The sequence below is a fragment of the Sebastes umbrosus genome, chromosome 6 (assembly GCF_015220745.1).
Source record: "Sebastes umbrosus isolate fSebUmb1 chromosome 6, fSebUmb1.pri, whole genome shotgun sequence".
NCBI classification, from domain to species: domain Eukaryota; kingdom Metazoa; phylum Chordata; class Actinopteri; order Perciformes; family Sebastidae; genus Sebastes; species Sebastes umbrosus.
In genome coordinates, this window is record NC_051274.1 from 23348113 (window position 1) to 23371867 (window position 23755).

General features: G+C 41.8%; 1 protein-coding gene and 1 long non-coding RNA gene across 3 annotated transcripts in view; one reads left to right on the top strand and one right to left on the bottom strand.

Moving 5' to 3' along the window:
• LOC119490573 overlaps positions 1–23755 on the bottom strand; it is an 839978-nt gene that overhangs the window by 668250 nt on the left and 147973 nt on the right. The window lies entirely within an intron of this gene.
• On the top strand, positions 12–7846 carry idh3g (isocitrate dehydrogenase (NAD(+)) 3 non-catalytic subunit gamma). 2 transcript variants are annotated; one of them, XM_037774053.1, is made up of 13 exons: positions 13–168; positions 442–489; positions 1335–1346; positions 2821–2918; positions 3006–3121; positions 3226–3286; positions 3454–3586; positions 4710–4843; positions 4961–5063; positions 5155–5301; positions 5426–5520; positions 6136–6196; positions 6936–7846. In XM_037774053.1, the coding sequence occupies exons 1-13, from the start codon at positions 85–87 to the stop codon at positions 7035–7037; spliced, it is 1194 nt and encodes a 397-aa protein (XP_037629981.1). In that variant the 5' UTR covers positions 13–84; the 3' UTR covers positions 7038–7846. The 2 variants fall into 2 exon arrangements, with proteins under 2 accessions (XP_037629983.1, XP_037629981.1); XM_037774055.1 differs by lacking the exon at positions 1335–1346 and having other exon boundaries at positions 12–168.

The following is a 23755-nucleotide window of genomic DNA, read 5'->3' on the forward strand; positions in this document are numbered from 1 at the left end:
CTCGCGCGAGCACAACTCCTCCTCGTGCACGCGCGAGCACAACTCCTCCTCGTGCTCGCGCGAGCAGTGCTTCAACAAATCAAGATGGCTGTTCACAGTGCTGCTGTGCTCTCCATGTCTAAACTCATTAATCCTTTCTGGGGTGGACGCCTTGGAAACACGGTTAAAGTAAGATTAAGACACGTTGCTGTAGACACATCGGTTGTGAACGTTGTTGTTGTTGTGTGGCTCCGGATGCTAGTCGTATTAGTGTATTGCTATTTCATCTGGACACAAGGTCATATGGTTAAAATCATAACAGCAGTCTTCTTCCTCATCTGTTCAGCACTGCAGATGTTGAGTTGGTTGCATTGATATTTTGCTAAACAACTTGGACCCTCTGATAATAAAATGCCTTCATGAACAGTGCATTAAACCATCTCTCTTTATTTTGTATTTCAGGTATTTGGAACAACTCTGACAAGCCACAGGAACAAGAGCTCACATACTGTGAGTGAATCAGACAGTCTCTTTGGATTTCTAATCTTGTTTGAATGAGTAGACTTGATTTATGTATAATGGTTCTTATAAAGCCATAAAAAAAAAAACAATCGCTGCTACTCATTAAACTATTTATTTCCAACATGGTTTTGGGTTCACACTTTTTATATCTGTTTTAAAGGTCCCATATCGTGCTCATTTTCAGGTTCATACTTGTATTTTGTGTTTCTGCTAGAGCATGTTTACATGCTGTAATCTTCAAAAACACTTTTATTTTTCTCATACTGTCAGCCGAAATGTGCCCGTAATTACCCTCCGTCTCAAACGCTCAGTTATAGCGCAATTTGACGGAATTGCAACAGAATTGCGTTGCTAGGCAACAGCTTGGGTTCCATGTGTACTTCCTTTCAGCTGATGACATTCACATACACTGCAACAGGAAATAAACTGGGACACATTTAGAATGTTTACGTTTAACATTTTGTGAAGGGTCTATATTTTGTATATTCGTGACATCACGAATGGGCAGAAATCCTGACGGCTTGTTTCAAATGCAGAGTTTCTGAATACAGGCCCTGTGTATTTCCCTGTGGATTGAGTGTTTTGATACTTTCACAGTATTTTTATAGGACTTAAGCCTGCTTTATAATAAAAAAACATGAAAATCTCACTTTTTTATAATATGGGACCTTTAATGTAACCTTGGGGTGCTAATTACCTGTTTTTCTACCCTCTCGGAGGAGGAGAGGTTATACTACATCTGTACTCACTACCTGGATTCTTATGTGGCTATCAAACTGCTACTATCTAATTCTTTTTCTTCTCCTTTCCTTGCTGTTCGCCTTCAACAACAGACAGACAACATTGTAAGTAGCTGACTCTGACGTGGTTTATTTGATATATTGCCCAGCCCAAAATAACACAACTTTTTACTGCTTCACATTACCCTCACACGCCTACCTCCTTGGTGCTGTACTGTACTGGTGATTTTGCATTTTCTAACCCATTGACTACAGATTTCTAAAGCCTTCTCCATTTCACTAGGGTATGAAAATGTTCATATATTTGAAAAAAGCTTGAATTGGCTAATTACTCCACATGATTTTTTGTTAAATTGCATTGTTATTGAGTGGAATGCAATGGCCAGCTGAGGCCATTTTCTTTCCGCAACTGTCAAGCAACTAAATGTTAGCTGTAATGGATCATCTATCTTAAGAAGGTGTCGAGTAGGGCTGACCCAAATGCTTAGACCGTTGCCATGGTAATCAACTTTCAAATTGGTATTCAAATGCTTTGTTTTTTAATATATAAGTATGTAATAAAAAAGTATAAATCCCAAAATATCCCCAGAAATAAGAACTAATCCCACAACAGTATTCATATTTAACATTAATTATTATTAGTTATTCTCAGACAGATATCGCTGTTTGTTATGAGTAGAGGTGTGTGTGTGTACAGTTGTGCGGCAGCCATGCTGTCCCGAAGCTTTGAATACCGTAGAATATTTCTCACCGAAGCTGGAGGAGCTGCAGCAGTTATTTCTGTGTGTAGTGTGCGCGCATGCACATGAGAGTGGAGTAAAAGAGTGAGTGAGAACGAGCGCGGTGTGTGAGTGAAGGCAAGCAGGCAGAGGAGCGGAGTACAGCAGAGACTTTGGCCCTGGAGACCAAAGCTACAGTCTCCCCCACGTGCTCCGACCGCAGCCAACACTGTTTGCAAGACCGGCTTTACTAGATCTAACTTTGCGGTTTTGGTGCGTCCGTGCAGTTTGTGTTGGAGTCTTGTCTGAACAGCGTAGCCACATGTGAGCGCGCATGGGACACCGACCCGCAATGATTTATACGTGTAAGAAGTTACAAACAGTCCCTTTTAAAAGTACTACGTTTGTACAGTGAAAATTAAACTTGAGGTTTTCAACAGGGGACACGAACGAACAGCTGATTGTAACGTGATGCACGGGACACAAACGGCGGTCTCTTGGGTAAAAGCCTTGTGTTTGTTTGGACCCATTTACCTCCCCTCCCACCCGCCCTGTGTGTCTCTTTCACTCTTAAATCTACATCACCACATTCCCGGCGCAGTTTCTCAGAGCGCTTACCATTGCTGCGAATTGGTTTACACTGTAGTTAATGGAACACCCGATACGTTTCATACCGGCGCTAAGTGGTGCCTTGTGTGGCGGTATCGAAAGCCGATGGCCGTGATAAGGCCTCGGTATTTGACGCCCTGGCAATGAAAACGGGCTGATATATATAGGTGATTTGTAGTTGGGTTAAAACTTGCAAAACCACCAGTGTTGTCCTTTAAGTTATAATAATGTATAAAATGCCAATGTTACAGCCCCCTCCTGCAAAGTATGGAGGCCGACACACTGTGACCCTCATCCCTGGAGATGGAATCGGTCCAGAGCTGCTCAGTCATGTCAGAGAGGTTTTCAGGTTGGTTAAACTAAAACCTGTTCGAAGTGTTGACTACAGACTGGCGAGTATTGCCTCAACATGTGTATTTTTGTATTCATGCTGTAGGTTCAGCTGTGTCCCGGTGGACTTTGAGGTGGTGGAAGTCAACTCTGCTCTGGAGACTGAGGAGGATATCGACAACGCCATCACTGCCATTCGCCGCAATGGAGTTGCCCTCAAAGGCAAGCAAAGCTCTTTTGTTTTCTGTCACAGCTGTGAGAAGCATGTATATGTTTATAATAAGACCATGACACTAAACTATGATATTACTTAACTGTCCCTATAGGTAACATAGAAACCAAACACACCATGGCGCCATCTGTCAAATCCAGAAATAATCTCCTACGGTAAGAGTTTTAATGACATATTCAGTTCCCTTGATATAGGCTCTCTTTTGTCTGATGGCTTACATTCCATGATTTGTGCGTTCATGTCTGGTAATGTCACTTGATCCATCGTTTATTCCTGACCCTCCCACCCTCCCCTCTCTCTTGTTCCATGTGTGTATTAACAGCACAAGCTTAGACCTGTATGCCAACGTGATGCACTGCCAGTCGCTCCCTGGAGTCCAGACTCGCCACAAGAACATTGACATCATGATAATCAGAGAGAACACGGAGGGAGAGTACAGCAGTCTGGAGCACGAGGTCAGACTGAAACACAAATCAATTCTACTGCTGGCTGAAACACACGCTTACACTCCCTCCTTTAAAGACTTATTTCCTCTCTGTGTCTGTCTTTCTGCCCACCTTCTTCTCTTCTCACTCGCTTGTGAAATGAGAGTGAGGTACTACCCATGCACTATTAAAAGTACAGCATTTGTTTACGAAGGGAAAAAACATTGATCTGATACACTTGATCAGTCAGGCATGACAGATCCACATTAGATGTGGTTTCTTAGTTGCCAACTTTATGAAACTTTTAGAATGATATCAAATTTGCACAAGCCTAAAATTAAGGTTTAAGGAGGCGATGTGCAGTTATAGCTTGATGTTACCTTCTACACAGAAGGATCCGAGTCAGTTCTACACAGTTATACATGCTGCTTCACAAATAGAGCTAGAGTGAAGGTACTGGTATCATATGAAACTAGAAAACTTAAGGAATCCACTGGTACCAACCATGTGATGTTAGCTTGTTGGGAAGGAGGCTAAATAACACTCAGAATTTAGGAAAAACTGGCATGGCCATTTTCAAAGGGGTCCCTTGACCTCTGACCTGAAGATATGTGAATGAAAATGGGTTCTATGGGTACCCACGAGTCCCCTCTTTACAGACATGCCCACTTTATGATAATCACATGCAGTTTGGGGCAAAAACCATGCAGTCTTATGCATGCAGTATAAATGTGTTATTTTCGCCAATTCTAAAAGGGTTTCTGCATACTGGGGTCCGTAAACAGTCTTGGAACTGCATAAATTGGGTATGACTGGAAAGCTGAGACTCTTGTGGATCTAATGAGCCCAATTGTATTCATGTGGGATGATGTTAGTCCCCATAGTAACCATTTCACATGGTGAGACCATTTTTTTAAAAGTTGACCTCACTGTTGTGAAAAACAATGACCTTTACACACAGTGCTGAGCTGCACCTTAAATTAATCTTCAGGTTCCCAGCTTTCAGATGATGTAGACCACTTCTATGTGACATCTACTGCTGATCTGTTATCTCCCCCTAAAGACCCCCCTGTCCCCACTAAAAAAAAACAAAAATGGATCTAAGCGGGTCTCAGACAGTTAACAGCACCAACTACTCCCTCTCTTCTTTTAGAGCGTATCAGGAGTAGTGGAGAGTCTCAAGATCATCACCAGGAACAATTCCCTCAGGATCGCCGAGTACGCCTTCCGACTGGCCAAGGAGAAAGGTCGTAGCAGGGTCACTGCCGTACACAAGGCTAACATCATGTGAGTCACTCTGAGGCAGATGTATCATGCCGGATCTTTCTGGCCAGCTGAGTCTTACATAATGTTGTGAGTTTCTTAGTGCTGGAAATGTTGAGTTTGGCTTTTCTGCTCCAACAGGAAGCTCGGCGATGGCTTGTTCCTGCAGTGTTGCAGAGAAGTGGCCTCTGATTACCCAGACATCACATTTGACAGCATGATCGTGGACAACACCACCATGCAGGTGACAGAGGAGGAAATGACACACCTCTTAGTTTGGAAAAGTTTCTAAATGTTGCTATATCTATCACCTACCACCTTGTTTGTGTTTTTAGTTGGTGTCCAATCCCCAGCAGTTTGATGTGATGGTGATGCCCAATCTGTACGGGAACGTGGTGAGCAACGTGTGTGCAGGCCTGGTGGGAGGGCCTGGCCTCGTGCCCGGGGCTAATTACGGCCGTGACTATGCTGTCTTTGAAACGGTGAGTGTTTGGCAGCTTAGTGGGACACCGGCCCCTCTGTTTTTTGAAGAATGGAAAATGCATGAATCACGTCTGTGACCCAGAATTTTGTCTCTTTCTCATCTTATTTTTCTGGGTCTCTCAGGCCACAAGGAACACCGGGAAGAGTATTGCAGGCAAGAACATTGCTAACCCCACTGCCATGCTGCTAGCCGGCTGCATGATGCTGGACCACCTCAAGTAAGCTTTTCCAGATGAAATATTTTCAGCACATACTTTGCTTTAATCTCTGTCAACAGATTCTGCAACCACATGTAGAATCTGTAGGCAACGGGGCAAGATTTTGGCATCGTAAGCGTTCTGGTTTCTGTTTGTAGTCCGAGTAGTACTGACAAATCATGTTCGAGCAGGCTTTGTTTGAATGCAGGTAAACAGTCCGTGTGGAGAGCAAAAGAGGCGAAACGCATTGGCCAAAATGCAATCTGGGAACCCACCGGCTATTGTTTGACGATGATTTAACTTTTTATTGGTTTAAAATTAGCTTGTAAACTGGCTACTTGTGAAACAATCCGGTCGTACACGTCGTCTCTCAACTCAAACCCCAGTGTCACACCTCAAGTTGCTAATCAGACTGTAAACAATTTGCAGTGCACGGAAAAGGAAGTCCTGGCCCGGATATCTGCTGGCTACACCTGAACCCCAGAAATATAGTCCCTTGCCCCCAGATGCTTATCTGTCGCCAGACCGATAGCCGATGGGTTACGATTGACCTTCCTGTGGTTCCATCTGAGGATGTACTGTTGTCACTGTGGTATACCAGTAAATAAATAACTCTTTCTCCTGTATGTTCTCCAGGCTTTATGACTACGCCACTATGATCCGAAATGCAATCCTCGGCACCATGAATGAAACCAGGGTAAGTCTTCCCTCACCTGTCTCGGTGCCACAAAGCTATCAGGCCATTGTTATGTGACAGAGACTTAGATGCCCTGGTGACAGGTCTGGCCTGCTTCCCAGTGGGCATCACAATACATTCACACAAAGCAGCATCGTGCCCTTTCAGTGTCACAAAGCTCTTGTGAAGTGCTACACTGTATGGTATCTGATTTTACATTGTGTGGCATTGACATTAATTTACGGTGCTTGAGCTCATTTAAAAAGCTGATCTGCTTATCATCCAAGGCGGCAGCCTGCTCGCTGCTTTGGCAGGCGAAATGATATGTGAAATGTGTTTTATATTTACCAAACGGTTTGCAAACACACACTTAAAAATGTTTATTATGCAGCTTTGTTGAATACTCAATTCTGATTGGTCAATCACGGCGTTCTACGGTCTGTTATTTCTTTATAGCAGACCGTTGCTATGAATAACAGACCGTTGCTGTGGACACATATCTGATCTCAGACTATGGCGGACCATTTTTGTGTCAAATAATTGATTTCTTAAGTAAGTAGTTGTGTAATAAGCAGGATAATGTTCAGAGAGCGGGTCATAGTTGCGAAATAAACCCCTTCAGGTCGATGCTCGCTATATAAAGACTCATACAAATACAATAAGACGATTTTAAATCTGGAATTTGGAGTTTTTTAACTTGAGTTGATTAATTTTGAATCACGTTTGTGAGCATCCTGTTTTTGTTTTGTTTTTATTGCAGTTGCACACAGCTGATATCGGGGGTCAGGGCACCACATCGGAGGTGGTCCAGTCCATCATGAGGTTCATCCAGAGCAAAGGGCCGCTCACAACTGAGCTCTAAACACACACACACACACACACACTCATCAGAGGTGTGAGTTTGAACAGGTTATCCATGCATGTCTGTTTCCATAGCGCTGGGTCTGTCGCTGACATCAGAACGTTTCCTTTATTTTCTTGTTCACACAGTTTACTGATAACTGTACAAACAGCCTTTTATCCACACCTGTGTGTTTCACATATAGTAGTGACCTAAACGACACTGATTTAAAAACGGTTTACTTTTGATCATTCCATTATCACTCCTGTTAGATGATAAACCCCGCTGTAAGGATATTTCATCAGGCTCATTCAGTTAAATCTGTGTTCTTACAAATGGTTATGATGTATGTCAGTGTGGTCCGACACATGATGGGGGTCAGACATATTTAAAATATCCTGATATGGCCATGGATTGTCCACTCTCTGCATTCTTCAATGTGGATCATTATTTATTTTCCAGATCACAACTATGTTACAGCCTTTTCAGTCAAACCAAAATGTGCCATGTTCATTTAACGCCATGCCATTTTTTTGTCTTACTGTAACTTAAATAACACGTTGCCTGTTATATAATGTACTGTCCTGCGTGTTCACATCAGATCAACTGTACTGTGTATACTACAAATGGTGATGTAGCTATTTCATATATACTGTATCAGAAGAGGTGTAAGTTTGGGTGATATAACAAAAGAAATATTCTGTTGTCTTTAAGTCTAACCGGGCAAGAACTCTTAAAGTCTGATATGAAAAGTCTGTTTTTATCATATCTGTGGGCGGGTATATATATACTGTATAACACAAATATCAATAAAGAAATAATCTACCTGATTGTGATCTTTTTGGACAGAAGTTTGAATATGAAACATCTTTCAAATGAGTTTTAGAGCCAAGGTAAATTGATTTTCAAGCTATATATACACTCAGTGTAGAGCTGCAAGGATTAATCGATTTGTTGTCAACTATTAAATTAATCGACTGATAATCGATTATTTGGTTTGAGTAATTTATAAGTAAAAAACAGTCCAAATTCTCTGATTCCAGCTTCTTAAATGTGAATATTTTCTGGTTTCTTTACTCCTCTATGACAGTAAACTGAATATCTTTGAGTTGTGGACAAAACAAGACATTTGAGGACGTCATCTGGGGCTTTGGGAAACATTTGTCACCATTTTCTTACATTTTATAGACCAAACAACTAATCGATTAATCAAGAAAATAATCGATAGTCGCAGCCCTAACTACACAGGTGTTTCTATTTTTTTGTGCACCCCATTTATATCCACTAATTAACTGCTAATCTCTCTGTATAATACAATACAGTTCAACAGCACCACAAACTACATCCTTCAAAATAACCATACAGTTGAATCAACAGCTCTCTAAAACAATTTCAACAAAAAACTGAACATCATAACCTTAAAGAAGGTAAGATTTATCGCAGGACTGTCTGAATTAGACCGCATTAGTTTTACCCACCAAATAAACTGGCAACTGAGTGTAAAAAGCCTTTATAAGATCAGTTCAGATTTAACTTGATCCTTTGCCTCTGCTTGAAAGAGAAGACCTCTACCCTGGCCTCCTGCTGCTGTGGATAAAGATTATGTTTTCTCCAAATAAGATAAAGCTCACTGATCCTTCCGTTTGTTTTACAATTTCACGCTCCATCAACGTCTTACTTGCAACACTGGATGACAAGCTGCTGTGTTACATTTCATCACTAGGTGGCAACACCACTTTCTAAAGTTGTCACTGCTAAACTGTAAATTGGAGCAAATTGTGCACAACTGTATGCATGTGTGCCCCGCTAAACACACCGTCTGACGAGGATTAAATGCAGAATATATGAATATATGTGTTTTTACTGAACTGACAGTAGTGAGAAAAAGCTGCACGGAAACTTAGGATGCAGGAATCTCTGCTCAGATTGTTCCACATAATTGGAAACATTAAAATAATTCTTTGAATGTGATTTCTAGGAATCTCTTGGTTTCACACAACGAGTTTCTAAGACAAACGTGAAGGATTTTGGCTTTGCTCTCAACTTGAATTTATTCTCATTTAGCCCGAAACCACACCATCTATTATAGTTTCACCTGGCAAAACCAAACCATCCGTTATTGTTTCGTCTTGTTATTTTTATTTTTTAAAAATACTCTGACCACTCAGTCGTGTTAAGAAAAACTGCAAGTGGTCCTCTGAGCCAGCAGCTGCACAAGGAGGAGCAGATTGATGTTATATCATTCAACAGTGACCTCATGCTCACATATATTGTATAAATAATCCCAGCTCGCCTCTTGTTTCTCAGATGCGGTCACAGGGGGCACATCCCATTGTAATTACACCGGCCAATTTGTCATGTGTCTAATTCTGTGGGAAAGTTAGAAACTGTTTCCTCCGTTCAAGCATTTGTATATTGAGCGAAGAAATCCTTTGTGATTAGGCTCCTTTTTTTTAGATTTAGTTGTCCTAGAGAATCAACAATCATACACAATAGTGTAGTATGTGAAATGAGCAGGGAATTACTATGAGTGGCCTCTGCCAGTTGGCCGTGTTTAATTGTTTTACTCCCTCTCCGTTCATGTCAGTTATTCACTCCACAGAGATTTAGAATCAATCAATTTTTGTTTTACTTTCTGTAATAAGTTCCCCTCTCTGGGCCAGCTTTTTCTCGTCGTCCTCGTCCTCTCATTGTTTACCTCACATCAATTCTCATCACCGTACATTGAGCTACACACTCTCTCCCTGTCACCCCTCCATCTCCCTCCCTCCCTCCGGAGCTGCTGCTGCTGCGTCCCCCTCTGAGCCTCCGCTGGATCCGGCCCATGAGGCAGATGGTCAGACGTTAATGGAGAGAGTGAGATGTCGCAACGAATAAACCTTAAGGGGTCCAACCTGCTTTGCAGGTTTTGCTGAAAGAGCTCGGGTTGACTCACCCAACTTACCCTCGATGTTATCGAGCCACACAGATAGTTTTGGTTTTATGTGCCCAGTTTCATAGATCTCTATCTCTGAGGTTTGTGCTGCCGTTCCAATACAAATGGGGTAAATGGAATTTTGTTTGTGGTGCTGACAGCATCGAAAAATCACATTTGGAAAATTCAACACCAGCTTTTCTTTCCAGAAACAGGGATACTCTGGATCACAGAGCTCAAAATAGGCCCTATGAAAACTGTGCACAGCGTGTTGTGATTATCCAGAAAAATGGAGACGCAAGAGATGTTGCTATTGAATTATTTAAATGTTATGTTTTGATACTGCATGCACCACAAACAAAATTGTATTCACGTCCATCGTATTGGAGTTGAGGCTGACACAGACAAATATCTGGAAACTTTGCAGCACAAATTAAAGCTTCAGTAGGCGGAACGTTTTTGGCATCAGTGGGCAAAAATTCCATGATAACCCTTAAGGATATAGTAATTCAAGTGTTCTGTGGCTCTATTTTCAGGCTTTAAAAAATCTAGCCTGTGATGGGAGACTTTGGCCAATCACAGGTCATTTCAGAGAGATCGTTCCTATTGAGTGTTCCTATTGGCTGTGCTCCGGCTGGTGGGCGGTGCTTGGTATTTCCTTAAATGATCTCAACATGGCTGCCGGGTCACAAACCTTCTCATTTTACAGCTAAACAGTACACGACTACATGTTTCTGAAAACATTTGAGGTGAGAAATAGGCATTACAGTAACAGAATATTGATTCATATTTGATCTGCCTAGTTTGACCGTTTGATCGGAGTTCGCGAGTGACTGACAGCTGCTCAGATACGATAAGACTCCAGCTCGGCTCTGATTGGTTGTTTTCCTTCAGTCTGTGAAATCTTGCAGATGCCATTAGGAGCACCGGAGGACACTGGAGGACAGATTACCTGTCTAATGCACTACTGTCAGGATATGGTGACCATTTAATTTTAATCATATTTGCTCCATTTCTACCCACTGCAGCTTTGAAACAAAAATATCTGCATGGCAAAGTACCACTAGATGAGCAAGAAATTGTTTTACTTTTCTTCAAATGTTCCACAAATGTCCCTTCCTGTTGTCTGGTTTCTAGACAATAGACCAATTCACAGTTGTAAATGTAAACACTCCAAATGTGTCCCAGTTTTTTCCTGTTGCAGTGCACAGTATGTGAATGACATAAGCTCACAGGAAGTAAACATGGAACCAAGCTGTTGCTTAGCAATGCAATTCCATTGAAACTAAAGTGAAGGAACACGCTTGACTGACCAGGTTGATAAAGGGAAATGCTGTGACATTATTATGTGTAATCTCTCCCTCGTTATCCAATGTCATCCAAACAGCGGACATTTCAATCAGGAGATACAAGTGAATGAAGTAAAGATAATTGATGATATGTGATAATAAAGTCTTGACAGAAAGTCTTTGGTGCTTAGATTCTACAGGGATATTTGTAATCAAAGGGCATCTGCCCTGAGCAGCAGCAGATAAATGCCCACGTGGAGAGGTAGACTGATGATGCTGATGATGATGCTGATGAATCTGCAAAGACTGGGCAGTGATGGGGAGGTGGAGGGACGGGCATAACATCAGCATGAATGTACTAAAGGCAGAGTAGGGCTGGGCGATAATTCAATATGATAATTTATCGCCTTTCAATGGAATCGTATCGTGATGAATTCATATATTGATATAAGATACAGTTACTGTATGTCATCTAAATTGATAATAATCACATACTAACTCACATTTCTCAAAATATCTGCACTCATTTTTCACTAAATTACTAATTACATGAGAAAATACCCAGTACTTTGTGCCAAGCGTGTTGGAGAGCTACAGTGGCCGACGCAAAAACGCGAATGGCCCTCTCTTGAGCCAGTTTTAGCAGAGCCAGTACATAGAGTATGTGTATGTGGGAAGTGAGTGGTGAAGCAAGAGAGAGAGAGAGCGGCTGCGACGGGAGCGAGTAACGTTATCGACTCCGGCCCAAGCAGGAAAAGTTAAAAGTGGTTGGTTTGCAGTTCTGGGCTACTGTAGAAACACGGCGGTGCAACATGGTGGACTCCGTGGAGAGAGGACCCGCTCCCTATGTAGATATAAACGGCTCATTCTAAGGTAACAAAAACACAAAGATTCTTATTATCAGGTGATTATACACTAAAGAAAACATAGGTATTAATATTATATTCCATATCTGCCAATAGATCCCCCTAATTGTTACACACTGGTCCGATAATTCACACAGGAGTATACAAAAATAGGCTTTACCATGTGGCTATTTACTAAAGACTATTTATTTATTGAATTACCAGAAAATATGCTATATCGTGACATATATTGTTATCGAGATATGAAATCGGGATAGAAGATTTTTGCCATATCGGCCATCCCGTGCAGAGAGAGAATCGTATTTAAAAAGAGACAACAGCGAGATGATAGGCTAACAATATAGGTGTGTTGCTGTGCTATTGGATAGATGTGACCAACTGATGGGAACAGCTGATATCACGATTGACGGCTCAGACGATGACAGCAGGAAATTATGAGTGAGCCTGTCTGAGAGGATCGAATGACAGGATGTATGAGAAATAAGGTCTAAGCATGCAAAAGAATAGTCTCGTTACAGCTTATTTTCTTACATCATGTACACTCATACGGGTGTGTTTTATCTTTTCAGCACTCACTAAACACTCACTTTTTCCTATGCGCCTTCACCTGCACCTCCTCCTCTCCTTCATTCCTATCCTTCTCGTGTCTCTTTGAAACACCATGTTACATATTTTTCATCCTCCTTTCTAAATGCTAATCTGAAAGGTTTAGTCAAACCACCAGATATGACACAGATATTAAAACATGTGGTTTTGTTATTGGCTATTATTCTGCTCCTGATCATTTCCAGAGTCCTCCGTCTCTCATTCTTTCCCTCTCTTTTTCCCTCACACACTATTAGTCAGTCAGTGTAATTCAAGATCCAGTTGGTAATTTCCACGTCGTACGAACATGCCCCCTCTTCTTATGTTGATTTGCTAGGCTACGCAGTGCATTGCAGGTGATCATAATCAGTCAACTGAGCACAGCTGCATCCAGTCAGCTGGCGTTGCTCTCTGTTAATGGAGCTTCCCCCCCCCCTCAGCTATGGCTTAGCTACATTAAGCTACGTCAGCGGTCAGCTATTCTCCATTACTTGGGCCTGGCTCTGTGTGTTTTGGGCTCTCTGTGTGTGTCCTCTTGGCTTTCTCTTTACAGGGACTTCCAGTGTCTTCCTCAGCAGCGACAGCCGCAATCAGAGAAGAAGAATTATGTAGTTGGGGAGAAGTTAGTGGTGATGTTTGCTTGGCAGAAATGGATGTAGAAAGGAGGTCAAGGGGGGATGGCATGCAGAGGACTGAGGGAGATAAGGGGGAGAGCTGAGGTGACGGGCTAATTGAGGGAGGATAGTGAGGTTTAGGTTGGGATGAAAGCTGTGATATATATAGCTGACATAGTTAGATAATCAGGGAGTTCACTGGTTAACTGTTGAAACACTTCATCACCACCTTATCTTTCAAAATAAGCGGAGCCGATAAAGCATCTGACTCTCGCCTGCCTCTTTATCAGGAGCTGCACACTGTTATTTTTATTACACACGGCTGGTTTTAGCACCAGAGGGTTAACACCTGGTGGGAGCATAAGGTGCGTATCATCTCGGCTAAAAGTGAAGTGTTCATTGATCCCCATCAGAACGGATATATTACGATATATTTTTTTTTACAAAAAAGATGTTCATTCAAGTGTGCTATACAGTGCTGCAGGAATGAGTGCTAATACCTGGAAATTAGTTCGCGTTTTAGCATTTCCCGTTCCCTCGTCTCAAAGTCAATGGGGTTTTTGAATGTGTTTTTAGTTAAATGTCCTGAAATAAGATCTGTGGTTAACACAAGAGATTTTAACGTTTTGTTCTAGGATATAAAATACATCCCTAAATAACCGACTTGAATTTTTAAGCTTTTACGTGCCTTAAAAAAGGAGGTTGCTAACAAGTGGCTAAATGAGACTACTAAACGTCATCACGCTGACTCGTCTGCCTTTACAGCCTCGTTATGTACAGTTTACTTGACGACGTAAAACCATCTTATGGCGGCTGCACGTGTGTGTGTGACTGGTAAAAAATCGGATAGCCTATATGAGACTGCTGAATGCCGGCTGCTGTTTGACATCGCATCTCTAGCTGTAAACGTCTATCATGTTTATTTAATTGTGGGAAGCCAAAATCATGATTGCAATTAATATTTGATTAATTGTGCAGCCCTAATACTAACTACATAATGTATACTTGGGAAATATACATGAACATTACTAAAGTTTACATCAGTGGGCTACCTCCGGGTCTAAGAAAGTGAAACCAATACGGTATAATATAAGTGCCTTAAACTTGCATTCTTTCTTATAGCCAGTAGGGGGCGACTCCTCTGGTTGCAAAAAGAAGTCTGATTGTATAAAAGTCAATGAGAAAATGAGCCTACTTCTCACTTGATTTATTACCTCAGTAAACATTGCGAACATGAGTTTCTGGTCTCAATCGCTAGTTTCAAGTCTTCTTCAATACAGCATGATGTTCATTTAGTAAATTATGTTCAAATAGACCGTAAATCAGGGTATGCTTTAGGGTGTGGCTACATTGTGATTGACAGGTCGCTACCAGGGCATTGTTCGCTCAGGGTGTTGTCCGCGTTTTCGTCGTAGAACCTTAACCATATCAAAATGTGTTTTCAGTCCATGAAACTTAATTAAAACGTTTTTGGTCGCCCACCCTCTCATGTCACTTCTGGTTGCAAAAAGATGGTGACAGTCAAAAACCTAGATGGCGACGGCCAAATTGCCGAACTCAAGGCTTCAAAACGGCAGTCCACGGTGACTACGCCCACTTCTTATACAGAGTCTATGAGTTTACTTCATAAAATAAACTTGAAGTATACAACTTTTTTGTAAGGGATTGTTAGTCCACCTGCGGAGCACCTGCTGGGGTTGCACTACTTTACATAAGGACACTTTGCACTCTTGCAAGCCAACGTGGTGCTTGAACCAGGGTCATGCAGTTTCTTTCTTACTTACTTGACCAAGTTGGCCACCCTGATACCACTCAAAGCCCTAAATAGACACAGGAGGGGGCTCCCTGCTCTGACCTCATGGTTAAAACATTAGTTACTTGTTTGAAAAGAAACACACGTTCTTGTTTTATGTGACTCCTCCACTTATCTTGCACCTCGTAAAATAAATTTGTAAGTCCGTATGGTGCTTTCTGTTTTATCCCCACGGGAGGAAATCGGAGGCTCCGGGCATAGCTATGTGTATGTGTACGTACATACCGGTATGATTATATGCCTGGGTATGTCTTATATATGCGTACACATCTGCATATGCTTTTACTGGAGAGAAACTGATTCCACCTGTGCTACATGAGAAAGCCCTTTACTTGGCCCTGCCCTGGTATTCTGCCCTGTCAGAGGTCCAGTGTGGTTAAATGTTTCATGGTGGAGGGAGGTGGGGTCAGTATGCGTGTGGGGAGCTTTATTGCATTGTGTCTAAATAGGAACCTGTCTGTCTTGCTCACTTTTCCTTACCTCACACATATTTTTTTTTCCCTTCTCCAAGGCACTCAAAGCCTCTTGGCAAAGTGCGAGTGAGGGGAGTCTCTGAGCTATTTCTGTTTGGTTTTATGTTTATGATAAATTAGTGGGCTTGTGTTGCTAGCTGGGTCTTCTGAGAACGTTGATATCAGCAGACAGAAACAGTTGGGTCACTGCAGCACTTTGGCCAGATGTATAACGGAGAGAAAGAAAGGGAGGGAGGAGAGGTAAAAGCAGTGATTGAGTGGCTATTGATGGGCTATTTGTTCCATCTGAAGCCATTCTTCCATGCGTGCCAATATTTCCCGTTGCTCTCTCTCCCCCTCCGTCTTTCGATCTTTCTATTTCTAATGCTATTAAATGTTTTACCGTCTGTGCCCTTGCTGTGAATTCAGGTGGCACTGCCAGAGTTGCGTTACATCAAGACAAGCATGCTGTGCTCATGACAACTTGCACACTGCCCTGATGTCATCACAACTCTGCTCCCCCTGAAATTGGAGCGTCTTGGCACTTTGACAACTCGGCAACCTCCTACTTTCAAGCTCTGTGTTCAGCGGTTGAAAAAAAAAACAGTGTACTCTCTTGGTTGCCAAAACAAAGCCAGCGACACTCATGTAGTTTAATCTAATAAATCTCTTGAGTCCCACCAGTGACTCAGCTCTGTGCGCTCTGTGAACGTTCATCTCCTCGACCTGGCCGGGACCCAAGCTGCGGCCTGACACATGCTATTAAGAGAGTAAACACTGTATGTCATACTCAAAGACACGCGCAACCAGTCTAAAACTCCAAATATGAGAAACGTGACATTTAAATGTTTTGTTTTTCTATCACCTTGAATCCATACTGTACCATTGTCCATATGTTGTACTTAAAGAAATAGTGTGTAACATTTTCGGGGGTTGGAATATCATATTCATATTTATGTTTTCATTAGTGTTTAATCACCTGAAACTAAGAATTGTTGTGTTTGTAGCTTAGAATGAGCCCTTCATATCTACATAGGGAGCAGGTCCTCTTCACGGAGTTCGCCATGTTTCTACACCATGTTTCTACAGTAGCCCAGAACGGACAAACCAAACACTGGCTCTAGAGTGTAGAGATGTTTCAATACTATTTTTTTCCTTCCCGAAACCAATCCTGATACCTGAACTTGTGGTATCGGCAGATACTGAGTACTGATCTGATACCAACGTGAGCAAAACAAGAAATATATATATATATAGTTATATAGTTAGTTATAGTTAAACCCTTTGAACATAAACAAATACATTTTCGATTTCCGGTTAAACAAGTAGATTTTTTTTCTGTGTTAATAAATGATGGTATCGGATGCATAGACTGGCGATTCCTGATCCCTAATTTTGGGCAGTATCGGACGCATTTCCGATACTGGTATCGGTATCGGAACAACTCTACTAGAGAGAGCCTTTCACGTTTTTACGCTACCTGAAGGCCACCGTAGTTCTCCGACACGCTTGTGAAACTGCGGTAATGTGAGCCGCAGAGTGTAAAACCGTGGTACAGCCAGCCGCCGTCTGACTTCTGTTGCTCCTAAAGTAGTGTTATTATGGTAAGGATGGCCTCTGAGTGAGGTGAACAACGTTACCATGGTTCTGTACTTGGCTCACGATACCGCAGTCTGGTAAAGGGAGGAGTGAGCGAAGGGGTCAGCTGGTTGAAATCTGCAACCACACCACTAGATGCCGCCAAATCCTGCACACTGTACCTTTAACATAATAAGCTGAATGCAATCCTGAGCTGTTTCTCTTGTGTCTTTCTCATTTTTCTGTCCCATATAATCTGGCATTATTTCCTGATTTCTATCCATTGTGACCCCCTCCCTTGTTTTGAATGTCTGCAGCGCTCTCCCCTACTCTCCTCAGGTGAAGCATCTCTAAAGAGTTTTGATGAAAACAGATTTCTGCAAATCCACCAGAAAACACAGCTTTGATTATATATCTCCATTCACTGAGACAGCGCGACAGGATTCCTGTCTGCGTTGCTCTTAATAAACGCCGTCTGGTTCCGGATGAAATTTGAAGTCTGGGGTGGAGGGGGAAAAATGCCATTGTTCTAACAAAACCTCATTTTCCACTGTCGGAGGGGTGAATTTGTGGCGTGCTCGATACTGGTGAGCCAACTGGGAGGCTGCAGACAGGAAGCACAGCGCAACTTTAACGAGGAACCAGGAACCAAGAACTCACCTGGCCTCCGGGCAGATTAATCAGTGACATACCTGATGTGACTCGGTAGGTATATGAAAACACAGTCTAGCTATGACATCTCGTCTTTTATCTCAGTCAGTCTTTGGGTAAATCCAGAGGGAATGAAGCTGTAAGCCTCCTCTGTCTCTGGCTTGACTGTTCTCAACTGATGTACTGCCATTAGGTTTTATCACTTAGGACATGTTTCTTAGTTGAATATTAAAACAGTGTTTTTACTTTTATTTTCCATCCTTTATCCTGATTTTGACGGTATCTTATGGAACAGCTGGAGAATAATGAAGGAATGAAGATGGAATAACGGAGCTTGGTTTGATGACATGCAGCATGTTGCCCTGGTATGGGCTTTATAAACTGATAAACTGACTGGCTTTTTGAAATATCTGATTTTCATCATTCATATCCTCGAGTTGTTATTGGCTCTGAGGATAAAAGTTCAGCACTTATACAATTTTTTTTTCTCACATTCTTTCACTGCTGCTGACCTGATGCTTCTTTCAGCAGCCCATCAAGTGCACATACCTGCCTGGCCCCCTTCCCTTTACCCACTTCAAAGCTCCGCCACCATCCTTATCCATGGCTTCCTATCATCCTATTACCTAATCTTAGAAAAACAACGCACAGAACCCAGCTGAAGATATGCTATGTGTTCAACATATGGCTTCATTTTCCAGATTTTTCTATTACCTCATGGTGTAATTTTCCACTCAATTACTGTGTTGCACTTTTTAACAGTTTAGTTTTCTTAAAATGGGATAAGCACTTCATCTATTTTGCCACATCTCAGCTCCTGCACTAACTTTAGCTGTGTACAATTTGTTTGCATGGTACTTAATGTGTGGTGTTCTGGCTCATTTCAGCTAACAGGCCAACAAACATTTCTTCTACACCCTCTTTGTGTGTCAACACCAAGGCTCAAGGTTCCTTATTTGTAATTTGTCAATTCCAGAAAAGCAGCTATTGGCAATGAAAATCTTTCAATACTCATAAAATATGTATAAACAGTGAAATTACACAAGTAAATGTAAAAGCAAAATGATAATCTAAGGCATAAAATAGTGCAGTTAAAATAAATACATACGTAAATATAAAATAGCAATGTAATTTTGTAATTTAGTTGATGACAGTATTTCATAAACTGTATATAAGAAGTGGATGTAGTCACCGTAACTTCCCCCACTGGTTTGTGGACAACCGCTTTGAAGCCTCGAGTTCAGGATTTTTGCCGTCGCCATCTTGGTTATTTGCAACCAGAAGTGACACAAGAGGGTGGAGCTAAGGACAACCAAAGGCTGAATAAGAAATAAGACATTTTTAGGTGACCTAAAAAGTTATAATTAACTCTCAAGAACTGAAAGCATTCTGTGAAAGGGTTAAAGTTCTAAGACGAAAACACGGACAACTCCCAGACCGGACAACGCCGTGGTAGCGACCTGTCAATCACTAGGTAGCCACGCCCTAAAGCATACCCTGCTTTATGGTCTATTTGACTCTAAATGGGACCATAATTTACTAAATGAACATCATGCTGTATTGAAGAAGACTTGAAACTACTGATTGAGACCATAAACTCATGTTTACAATGTTTACTGAGGTAATAAATCAAGTGAGAAGTTGGGTCATTTTCTCATAGACTTCTATACAATCAGACTTCTTTTTGCAACCAGAGGAGTCGCCCCCTGCTGGCTGTTAGAAAGAATGCAAGTTTAAGGCACTTCAGCATTGGCTTCACTTCTCAGACCCAGAGGTTGCCCACTGGTCAACACTAAAATATCAGTCATTAAATGATAATGCCAAATCGTGGAACGTATCCTCAGACAAGCTATTTTTTTTTTAATGCGTTTCCCCTAAATGTGTTTTTAAGATTTTGGAGGGAGTCCTTCCAGCCTACAGGTGGACTTAAAGATGCGGCAGAGAAGCTGAGCGTGGGGTGACAGAGAGAGTCAGGACAATCACGAAGCCCAAGCACTGACGCCTTTCCTTCCATGTCAACTCCCTACATCATCACCGGCTCATTTTCCATTGAAATACGATACAGAAATCAGCCCTAATCCTCCGTTGTACTAAACAACTCCCTGGAGACTGCCCTCTAAATATATCGCTTCCTTTGCACCCTTGTTTACACCCATTCAACATTATACACTCCCATAAAAAGTTAATCAAGACCTTTCGGCTGTACTTGGACATCACGCTCTTTCTCAGGATGTCATCATTCTTGAGAAAATGTTTAAAATGACATGGTTTGTATTTATAACTGAGGAATGATTCAGGCTAATTGCCTGCATGATGGCTAAATGACCCTATGAGCCGGGCTGGGTTGTTTATGTTACACTCTTTATGACCTATTGTACTCAGGACATCCGCTGAAGAGCTAGGAAGAAGAGGGGCCACCCAGAGATGGTTTACATTGTAGTGAGAACCTCACCTCAGTCCCCAATACAGCAATCTACGCGGTCTCCCTTAATATAGTACAGTTGTGAAAGATGCAACGAGGCATACTGCGTCACAGGACGTGTCCATCACAGCAGGAAGGATATGGGAGAGAGAACAGCTAATCTGCTGTCACTCACTGGAACTTGTCATCCATCCCATTTGGCCGGTCGATGCGGCGTCATTACTGCCCTGTCGCAGCCTTGTCATCATAAACACAGGAGCCCAGACTGAGCAGCAGCAGATGGAGAAAGAGACCCATGTTGCGTCGCCAGTACCCTCGCCTTATGCAAGGTCTGTCACGCCGCTCGGCGTCCCAAACTCCGAATTAAAAGTGACACCTCTGTCCCAGGAGAGGCGGAGCAGAAAACGGGTACACCGAGATCTTTTTATGACCTGAATGGTCAAAGTGATGCCGGGTTTCCACAGTCTCCTCTGCCTGGGAACTGCAGGGTCACGCTCCTCGAGAAGCTACGGGAACACAGCCAGAACACTGTCAAACTAAAGTATATCCAGTATACTTCACATGACTGGCACCATCAGACTATGTTTAATGTGAACCTTAATTATCTTATCTTACAACCACTGATCATGATTTTATTACTATACTTTGTTTGCGCAAACAAAATGACCACGCATGTGTGTCTAGACGCGGTCTAACAAAGTTACTGTATCAGATTTGCACACACGGTCGGGCCGATCAGGTGTTAAGACTCATTGTACACATGAGAGGGCTTCATTAAACAAACACAAAACTGCATGCACATGACTGTGCACTAACACATGCAGAAACACCCCACACAGTGAGGAGGGCCTCTCTGTGAAGGGCACTAACCTGACACCTCACAAACACTATGGTGACTGACACACTTAATGTTTCATTGGCTGTAACAGGAGATGAACGCCATCCTCCTGAACGCCCTCTTTCATGTTCATGTTTGTTTGTGTATGTCAGCGTGTGTGTGTTTGTGTGTCCACCTCCCTACTTTTAAATCACCCTCATCACTTTTCCTACATTTCCTGCGTCCTATTATCATGTCAGAGGTTTTCTCACTACACAACCAAACAGATTCCTCCTTAAGGGTGAAAACAAAACGTAAACTCCTTTTTCTACTTGTGATCTCCATGTGTGTCTCTTTCAAGCCTCCTTTCCATCCTCCCATCTCCTCCTCCCCCTCTTTGCTTGTTGAGTAATGACAACCAGCCTGATTTAAGCAGCTCCTTAGCGGCTCTGAAACTCAGGAAACACTCAGCTCTGCACTCACGTCTCACAGCGATTGTTCCCACATTATCTGAACCACGCTTCAAAGCACAGCAGAGCGTGTCTGCTGGCGAGGGGCCGTTTCCTGATAACACCATCACATCAACACGTATGTCTTATTAAGTAGATTGATTATAGTGGACAGTTGCATTGAAGTGGTCAGGAAAACATGGATTAAGCAAACATAAGCCAGGTTTTAACTGAAAGTTTCTCGGACTTTTTAGCCCGTAGATCTACTTTTAAGGAACTAAAAGGTTCCTTCAGCCCGCTGTTGTCTGCGTTTCCACCGTGGTCTAAAGACCTGTGAAGATTAGGCAAATTAGTCTGCTGACGTATGAAAAACCAACATGACATGGGATGAGGGCTGCTGGTAGTCACAACAGTAAACACACCCTGCAGTCTGTAGTTCACTGTGTCCGCCTGCTTCATTTAAAAACATGCTGAAAAACAATCGTTTTGTCTCACTGCGCCAATATTTACTGCTACATATATTTGCTGCTGCACATGTTGGATGTAATGAATGAAATGTAGCAGAGGATAATGAAACTAAGAGCGTCAGACTTCACAGTAAATCATCTGTTGAGTGTTTGAGTGTTTTTTATTTGTGCTTTAGAACATGAACGCCGTGAAACAATCAGAAAATAACTTTTCTTTCTCTCATTCACAGTAGCACCGCGTTACATCTCTTCCTCTTCTACCGCTTGCACGATCTATCTTTCTTTTTCTCTCTGTCTTTTTTAAAAGAGTCGGAGCCGTAAAGAAAAGCTGAAACGCAAAGAGTTCCTCAAAATGTTCTGGGAGAAAGTTCCTGCGGTGGAAACGGGGCTAAAAAAACATTTATTTTTTAAATCTTGCATGTAAATACAGTTGAGTAATTGTAGAGTTATTACTTTAATTTCCATTAAGCACATCAGATTTGGTTCATTCTCCTCTAAATCAGTGGTTCCCAGCCTATTTTCCTTGAAGCCCCCCCCCCCCCCACTTGTATCTGAGAAAAGCTTTTATTTTGTTTACTATAATAGTGTTAAAGCCGAAATACATTTTGTGTTATTGTGGTTAAATATATGTAATGTAATATTTGTTAGATTGCTGCTAGATCGCCCCGTTAATACAGGTGCAGGCCTCCCTTTGTGTGCGGCAAGCGAGAAAGTAAATAGTTTTTTGGCCACAGTGAAATTGTTGTTTTTGAAAGGCTAAATGCCAAAAAAATATGGATTGAAGCAGAATATTTTGTTAGTTAAAAATGTTGTGAACTTTTTTTTTTAAAGGATTACATCTATCTTTTATATAAATGTTGACTTTTGGACTTTGAAAGGCTGTGGAGTTGTTGGAAATATTTGGATCACACAAGTCGGAAACAATCCTACGCAGCCACCACTGGAATCTAATAATGATAATAACATGTTAATGCAAATTAGTTTAAAAGCCACTAATTTCTTAAACGTATTAACGCAACTTGCGCTTTTTAGGTTGTAACAGGCTCAGTTTTAAAGCTAGAGTGAAGATACTGACATCACATGAAACCAGAAAACCTAAGGATTCCATTGGTTATCCATGTTATACTTTATGACATCAGAATATACTTGTTGCAAACAACAAACAAATGTTGACGAGGAAAAACCAAAGCCATTTTCAAAGGGGGCCCTTGACCTCTGACCTCAAGATATGTGAATAAAAATGAGTTCTACGGGTACGCACGAGTCTCACTTAATAATAATAAACATACATACATCTGCATAAAGAAAGCATATTTGCTTTTCACTTCCATGTTGATAAGAGTATTAAATACTTGACAAATCTTCCTTTAAGGTACATTTTGAACAGATAAAAAATGTGCGATTAATTTGCGATTAATCACAATTAACTATGGACAACCGTGTGATTAATCGCAATTAAATATTTTAATCAATTGACAGCCCTAGTTATTATGATTTTAGTTATACATGTGCAAATCAAATTTTGACAACCTCAGAGCAGACAAGTCCTGGCGCACCCCCCTGTGATCTTTAGAGCAGTGGTTCCCAACCAGGGACTCCAGGTTGGGAACCACTGGTGTCTCTCAGTCCAAAGTAGCATCTAGCCAATCTCAGATTCACACCGTCTGCCACATGGAGGAGGTTTATAGGTTCACGCTGGATGAATCACAATGGTGGAATAACCAGGAGTGAGCCTTTTAATACACTCCCCCTCTTAGCCAGACATTACTTACAGTGTCCAAGGGGTTACCAAATGAAATAACATTCAGCAACATATCATTGC